General features: G+C 37.1%; 1 protein-coding gene and 1 non-coding gene across 2 annotated transcripts; both read right to left on the reverse strand.

Annotated features, from left to right (window-relative positions):
* Positions 1-6,349: 6,349 nt before the first annotated feature.
* On the reverse strand, positions 6,350-6,423 carry Trnat-ggu (transfer RNA threonine (anticodon GGU)). The gene has a single exon. It is a non-coding gene; the product is annotated as a tRNA-Thr (tRNA).
* Positions 6,424-6,465: 42 nt separating this feature from the next.
* Positions 6,466-7,698, reverse strand: LOC140145023 (uncharacterized). The gene has a single exon (XM_072166812.1). It carries the CDS (start codon positions 7,696-7,698, stop codon positions 6,466-6,468), a length of 1,233 nt encoding a protein of 410 aa, XP_072022913.1.
* Positions 7,699-8,965: the final 1,267 nt, after the last annotated feature.

Raw genomic sequence — 8,965 nt, forward strand, 5'->3', positions numbered from 1 at the left:
GATGGTAATATATTTTCACTTTCAAAGTTTGTAGTTTTCATAATTGCAATTTCTGAATATTATATAAAAAGCGTGAATAAGTCTATTAATGTAAGAGTATCGGATCATTTTGAATGTTAATAAATACGAAACGCGCGGTAGACACCAGCGATATAAGGGATTGTCGCGATTCTTGCAGTAGCTTTTATGAATAGAATACAATAGTGGATACAATAGCGGATACAATAGCGGAACAATAGAGCTCTCTTACGGGCAAATAAACCTCGTCGCGTTTTGCTAAATTTCACTTCTTCTTTTTCATGAACTAACCGTTATTTCATTAAGTAACCGTTATTTTTAAAACTTGGCAAAACCTCGACGCGAGGTTTTTAATTTGACGAGCGTGCCCCGAATGCCACAATACCCCTTGCCATATTGCCTTATAATATATAATATCATATTATAAAAAGAAATGTTGATGTTGGGAATAGGAATAATACGTATATAAACATATTCGACGAGCGTGCCCCGAATGCCACAATACCCCTTGCCATATTACCTAGTAATAAATAATATTATATTATATAAACAAATGTTGGGAATAGCCATATTACGTATATAAACATATTCGACGAGCGTGCCCCGAATGCCACAATACCCCTTGCCATATTGCCTTATAATATATAATATTATATTATATAAAGAAATGTTGGGAACAGGAATAATACGTATATAAACATATTCGACGAACGTGCCCCGAATGCCACAATACCCCTTGCCATATTACCTTATAATATTATTATATTATATAATAAATGTTGGGAATAGTCATAATACATATATAAACATATTCGACGAGCGTGCCCCGAATGCCACAATACCCCTTACCATATTACCTTATAATATGTACTATTATATTATATAGACAAATTATGGGAATAGGCATAATACGTATATAAACACATTCGACGAGCGTGCCCCGAATGCCACAATACCCCTTCCCATATTACCTTATAATATATAATATTATATTATATAAAGAAATGTTGGGAGTAGCCATATTACGTATATAAACATATTTGACGAACGCGCCCCGAATGCCACAATACCCCTAGCCATATTACCTTATAATATATAATATTATATTATATAAGAAATGTTGGGAATAGGCATAATACGTATATAAACATATTCGACGAGCGTGCCCCGAATGCCACAATACCCCTTGCCATATTGCCTTATAATATATAACATGATTTTTTCTCAAAGCGGACCAGAGAAAGTTCATTTTTTAAGTTAAAAGTTAAAAAAAAAAAAAAAAAAAAATAGGAATCAGTGCACACATGCTATATGCATGGGTGCTGTATAATATTATACCATGGATCAGTGCACTGCATCTAAGTATATGCTGTATTGCGTATAATATTATACCATGGATGCTGTATAATATTATACCAGCATCAGTGCACACATGCTATGCATGGGTGCTGTATAATATTTGTGTTGGGGTTCGGACATAGAGTTAGAGTTTATCGACGACGACAACGTCGTCGTGTACCGACGCGCGCACGGCGGCGCTGAAGTGGAACGATGGGAGTTATACGCGTTTCGTGATTTTTGCTGGACGCGTCTCGGTCGTCTCGCTTTCGACGCTATTCTAGACGTACGCGGTTGTCATTTCGCGACGTCGGGCGTCGACTTCAAAATTAGGTTAGGGTTTAGAATTAGGGACGGCTATACGTTAGAAGTACATATAGGATTTAGGGTTATTGCGATGGTTAGATTAGGGGTATGATTGTGGGTGTAATTTTAGGGCACCCCCCCCCCCCTCATTTATAAAACATTCTTCCATTTAGACAACATGGGATATTTTTAGCATGCAACAAGCCAATAACAAGATCCATTGTGCAAAATCACAGGTCCATTGCAATGCAAACAGACAATGTAAACAGCTAGCCCTCATTTTATATTCATAACCTTGGATTAAGGGTGTACATTACAAAAGGTGTTACATAACAAGCATCTATGGCCATGCAGAATCATAGGTTATGTGTGTACTGTAGTACATTGTAGTATTGGGAAATTTGCCTACTGAATAGAATGCTAATGCACAAAAATTAAATGAACATCAGGGAAAAGTTAAATTATATTTTTTTAAATTAAATGCAGGCTTTTTGCTAATCAATGGTTTGTTGGATGTGTTCGCCATCTCACGATGCGTCACAAATTACAAATAATTGACGCGTCATTTCAAACGGCATAACTGCGTATTTAGCCGATAAAATTCGGTATGCATAAAATTTCATTTTAAAAAGGCTTAATCTTGTATATGTTGTTGCTACCCTATGGCGATTACAGATATGGCCATATGGCATGCATGCGCTCAGCTACATGCAGGTTCGGTCAAAGAAGAACGGCACTTGTTTACATTTTGAGAGCGTTCACAGCGTAAACACGGACGTGTGTTTCTGATCGGTGATTCAATCGTCTGACAATCATAACAACATACGCGGTAATCTGATTGGCCGATTAAGCGTCAAAACGTCGCTCATTAACAGGGCGCTTGCGTCAATCTGAGTAAGGGACTGCCGTTCTTCTCTGAAACTGAGTGTGGTTCAACATGCATGCATGTATATGTGTACTGTGTAAGTAAGCTTAAACAACTTTTTGTGTGCTCACTTCATCAAAATTGAATTCACTATAAATCCATTATAACTTGACTTCGACGAAAACATGGAATTGAATCAGGCCTTATAGTTAAATATATAGACCTAGCCTTTCAAGCACATGACACTGTTCACTTTCAAGTTTCAACTCTTATTATTTCATAAAACCGCCACTTCGCAATAGATAGGATGTCGCCATTCTTATTTGATTTGTTTTTCTTGTTGCACACCACTATACATGCAAAAATCCTCATTGAACGACATGTTCATATTGATGATTTTGTCAATGCTGATGGGAACTACAAATGAAATTTGGTATCAAAATAAAGCTATTCATAAGTGATAATGTTATTATATTATCTGTATACCATGCTAATCATCAACTTCTTTTAACCATCAACCTTACAACCCCTCCCCACCCCACCCCCATTTTTTTTTTTTTTACATTAAATCAACCTGGTGTGGTTCTCAGAATAAAACACTGAGTTTGGAGTTTGATTCAAACCCGATTTGGTGGTGTGTAAAATCAAGATTTGTTCAAGTCTACTCACCACATACTCACAACAAGTATGCATTTCTCAATGGGCTAACTTTTTAGCCTGATTACAAGTCTGTCCTTTTTAAACAACAATTTCTCATTCAATTAAGCATCAAAATAAATTGCAAATTTCTAGATTTTTTTATTTTTATTTTTTTGTATGAAACAATATGGACTTTTCATGGTCCATTTCGAAAAAAATCCTCTTATATAATATTATATTATATAAAGAAATGTTGGGAATAGGAATAACACGTATATAAACATATTCGACGAACGTGCCCCGAATGCCACAATACCCCTAGCTATATTACCTTATAATATATAATATTATATTATATAAGAAATGTTGGGAATAGGCATAATACGTATATAAACATATTCGACGAACGTGCCCCGAATGCCACAATACCCCTAGCCATATTACCTTATAATATATAATATTATATTATATAAGAAATGTTGGGAATAGGCATAATACGTATATAAACATATTCGACGAGCGTGCCCCGAATGCCACAATACCCCTTGCCATATTGCCTTATAATATATAATATAATATTATATAAAGAAATGTTGGGAATAGGAATAACACGTATATAAACATATTCGACGAACGTGCCCCGAATGCCACAATACCCCTAGCCATATTACCTTATAATATATAATATTATATTATATAAGAAATGTTGGGAATAGGCATAATACGTATATAAACATATTCGACGAACGTGCCCCGAATGCCACAATACCCCTAGCCATATTACCTTATAATATATAATATTATATTATATAAGAAATGTTGGGAATAGGCATAATACGTATATAAACATATTCGACGAGCGTGCCCCGAATGCCACAATACCCCTTGCCACATTGGCTTATAATATATAGTATTATATTATATACAGAAATGTTGGGAATAGGAATAATACGTATTATTATTATTATTAAAGCACATTTCTATAGCGCTCTACAAATAACACAGCGCTTTTGCTCCAAAACAAAATACATAAGAAAAACAATATAAAAACAACAACAATAATTACACATTTGGAAAAAAGTACGTCTTCAGAAGCCGCTTAAAAGCAGCCGCAGATTCCGCTTCTCTGACATAAACAGGGAGCTTGATCCAGTGCTGGGGCCCGAAAACGGTGAAACAGCAATCCCCGGCTCTTTTATTGGAGCGAACTGTATAGAGCCTTGTTTTGTCAAATGATGAGCGAAGCCTGCGACTGCTTCTAGATGAATCAGGATGATTATAAAGCGTGACAAGATCTTGTAAATATGCCGGAGCAGTACCTGATATGCAGTTGTATGTGTGCAACATGATCTTGAAGTTAATTCTTTCTTTTACCGGGAGCCAATGGAGGGTATTCAACAAATCGGCAGAGCACCTGTCTCGTCCACATGCAAAGATCAGCCTGGCTGCCTTATTTTGGAGACGCTGCAGCCGTTTTAGGTCCATTTCACGGGCACCATACATGAGGGAATTGGCATAATCTATGCGAGACGAGACAAGACAAGTGCTCTGACGGCATGATGACACGCATCCTGGCTGAGAAAACGTCGTATGCGCCATAAGTTACGGATGTGAAAGTTGAGAGTTTTACAAAGATTGCTAATATGGGAAGACATATTTAGAGCTCCATCAAATACAACAGCTAGGTTCTTAACATTGGCAGATGGTTTGATTGAGTGGTTGCCCAAGCTCAGCTCAATGACGGGAAGCTTATTGAGAGCTCTATTGGTGGCAATGATGAAAAATTCCGTTTTGTCCTGATTGAGCTGCAGCTTGTTACTAACCATCCAGGAGTTAATATCAGAAATGCAAGCAGACAAGTTATTGAGCACACGCTCACGGTCACCACTGACTTTGGGTTCAAAAGCAGCATAAAGCTGTATATCGTCCGCATAACAATGAAAGCATATGCTATAACGACGAATGATTTCACCAACGGGAATGGTATACATGATGAAACACTGAGGGCCAATGATGGAACCCTGGGGTAATGAGTAGGTGAGCGTATGTTCGTTAGACATGTCGTTGTTAATTACCACTCTGACGTTTCGGTGGTTAAAATATGACCTATCGATATTGAAATCTGATTTGAGTCTATTCAACATGATATGGTGATCCACCGTATCAAAGGCTGCTGACATGTCAAGCAGCACCAGGAAGAAAACTTTACCATGGTCCACGTACTGGAGGATGTCGTTCTTGACCTTTAAAAGGGCCGTTTCAGTACTGTGAGACTTCTTATAGGAGGATTGGTTCACTTCACCAAGGTTGTAGTTGTCGACATGTGTGACTACCTGACATGACGCAGCCTTTTCAATTACCTTACACATGACTTTCATGTTGGCCACTGGCCTATAGTTCTTTAAGATATTGTTGTCAAGATTGGATTTCTTGATCACAGGAGTAATGATAGACTCTTTGAGTGCATTTGGAAAAATACCAGACATTAACGAACTGTTGACAATTTTTGTAAAAATCGGCAACAAGATCGGAAGATTGTCCTTTACAAGCCAAGTCGGCAGAGTATCTAAGTTACATGTTTTACTACACGCTTGTTTGATGTCATCATTTATTAGTTTTTTAAACAAAACATCATGTACAACCCAATGTTTAGGCTTAAACAGCTTAAAGCGGTCAATATTAATGTATATAGATGCTTTTGAATAATTTTCAACTTTAATTTCCCCTTATTTACAACATTATTCACTTTCACAGCATTTTTAAAAGCTTTTTCGGATATAAAATGTATCTATTTATGACAAGATTGGTGGCGCTATTTAGATACTGGAAATTACTCTTTCAGGCTTTTAATAATAATAAGTCCATTTATTTTTTGATGAAATATGTTTACAAAATTTCTCTGTTGCTTGTTTCACCTATTCCACCTGTTTAAATGGCAGTATTGATTACCTACCCCTTGCAAATTAAGAAATATGATTTATGATAAATAGCGCCATCTATAGTTTGCATTTTCTTAATAATGAAGCCAATTCTATATACATCAAACAACCGTGACTAGGAAACCTTTTTATGATCTTCTCAATATCTGTCTCAGATAGCGGAGTGAATGTGTTTAAGCAACATGAGCAAGGTTTTTAAGTCAAGTCAACACATACATAAATGACAGCCAGTGAAAAAATGTCACTGACTATCCAGGATTTGAACCTGGGACCTTCGGATCACCGGACCGATGCTCTACCAACTGAGCTAATAAGTCAGATGGAGAAGAGCAGTGATGTTATTATCTATAGGCCTTCAGTTCAATGCCCACTGTTTAAGCAACAGTTAATGTTAGCATCAAGATTACTGCTGGGATTACTGGTTTCTACAGAGTCAGAATCCGCAACACAATCATCAGCAGAACTAGGAGAAACATTAACATTGGCCCTGATCTTCTCAACTTTTTCAATAAAAAAGGAAAGAAACTTGTTGGCAAGAGCCTGATCAGGACAATCAAGAACAGGTAGTATTTTTTGAGATTTGTTAAGCAACCCATTAATTGTAGCATACATATCTTTGACATTTGATTCAGATAACTTTTTGGAGAAATACTCAATTTTAGAGTCAGTGATAAGTTTAATGACTTGATTCTTTTGAGCGACAAATTCTTCATTATCCTCCTCAGATTGACTCTTTCGCCACTTTCGTTCCAGTCGTCTTCTGATGCGCCGGGCTAGATGGATGTCTTCGTTGTACCAAGGTAGTCTGTGTCTTATAGTACGCTCCCTGGTGGTAATAGGGCAGACTTCATCAAGCACAGACTTTGTTAAGGACTCATAAGCATCAGTAAGGACATTTGGATCCTCACAATCAAGCGGGAATTCAGACATGCGCTTTTGCAAAAGTTCGGTAAACTGTTCAGGTTTCATTTTACCAAATTGGCGTGAGCGAATAACCGATGTTACAGGTGGAGGTTTTGCATGGTTGATGGAACAAGTAATAATGCGATGATCGGAGTAAAATGGTGGAAGAACAGCATGTCTCTGGATGGTATTATCATTTTCATTCGTGATTAACAAATCAAGGGTGTGTCCCTTTTTGTGAGTTACTTCAGTGATTAATTGACGAAAACCATTGCTGGACAGAATATCATTGAATTTACGTGTCTCTGGTTTATGCGGTTCATCAACGTGAATATTGTAATCACCCACAAGGACAACTTCAGTAGGAATAACAGACAGTTCTTCAAGGAAAACCTCAAAATCTTCCAGGAATTCAGATCTCTTTAGTCCGTTTACTTTTGATGGTGGGGGATGATAAACCACAACAAACTGAACAGAGTTTTTAAGAGTAGCGATACAATACTCAAAGTTGACTGTAGTGAAACTGGAAGGAGTAATACTAAGTTCAATGTTCTCTTTGTATACAGTACCGATCCCTCCTCCACCATCCCTTTTGGGTCTGGGAAGGCTTATGAACTTATAGCCTGGAGGGGTACATTGTCCAAGTATCACCGTCTCATCAAGGGAAAGCTTAGTCTCAACAAGGAACATGATGTCAACATCATAGTCTATAATATGATCAACCAGAATATTACGTCTTTATTGCCAATGGAATTCGCATTCCAGCAATGAACTGTGAGGGAATTGTTACCTTTATAAGGGGGTGAGGATATGGCAGAGTTAATGTGAGAATCAAATTGCCGATTATTGGAGTTTTCGTTATTGATACTACTAGTACTAGAAGATGGGTGATTTTTCTTAATCATGTGAGATCCGGCTCTACGGCCTCTACGACGACGATCAATACCAAGAGATTTGATTGTGTTGAAAGTATCCTCAGTAAGATGTAAGTTCTTGTCACGTAAAGCCAATAGATCGGAACGGGTATACCTTTCAGCGCTGTGATCAATGTTTTGATCAGCAGTTGAATTACTGATCACTGTTGAATTACTGATCAATGATCCATGGTAAATCATCCGATTGTTATTGATAGGTAACTGATCAAGATGGGAATGGACGGAATTGCCCGTGTTGTACCAACTGCTATTTTATGTACTCACAGTCGGAGAATTCAGTTCAAAATTTCCGCTTTGCTGCAATCCATCCGAGTCTGGAAATGTCGCATTCTGAAGGAGTATATATTCCAAAGCACGATGCAACAAAATTATCCACAAAACAAGACACAATCCGGTCAAAAACCGGACATATATAGGGAGCAACATATTGACGAGGCAGCTGCTAAATCAGCGCCATAACAGACATATTCGACGAGCGTGCCCCAAATGCCACAATATTCGACGAGCGTGCCCCAAACGCCACAATACCCCTTGCCATATTGCCTTATAATATATAATATTATATTACCGTATATAAAGAAATATTGGGAATACGTATATAAACACAGCTATATTTACCTGTATATTCAGGTATATTTACCTGTATATATTGCCACAAGGTACTTGAGAATATGTGATATTCCGTGCATATTACATACAGGAATGACCTATGTCCAACTTACACCTCGGAATACACCTGATTGGAATCAGCCAAGTTCGTTGTCTAGATAGAGCAACTAACTTTGATGTCTTATTAAGACAATAAATCCCCATAGAACACCACAGTTTGGCGGTCAAGATATTTGTGTTTTCTTTCATTTGATCTCGCTACTTATGCTTCAAAATTAATGTAGCAGAAAACCTTCCTGACAGTTATTTACTAATATTATAAATATTGTTATTTTTGGAATAACAAAACTTCAAATTTGCCCGGAATCGTATATTATGGCTTTAATAAAAATTAAAAAAGAGAGTTGCTAAGA

The sequence above is a fragment of the Amphiura filiformis genome, unplaced genomic scaffold, assembly GCF_039555335.1.
Source record: "Amphiura filiformis unplaced genomic scaffold, Afil_fr2py scaffold_117, whole genome shotgun sequence".
Lineage (NCBI taxonomy): Eukaryota > Metazoa > Echinodermata > Ophiuroidea > Amphilepidida > Amphiuridae > Amphiura > Amphiura filiformis.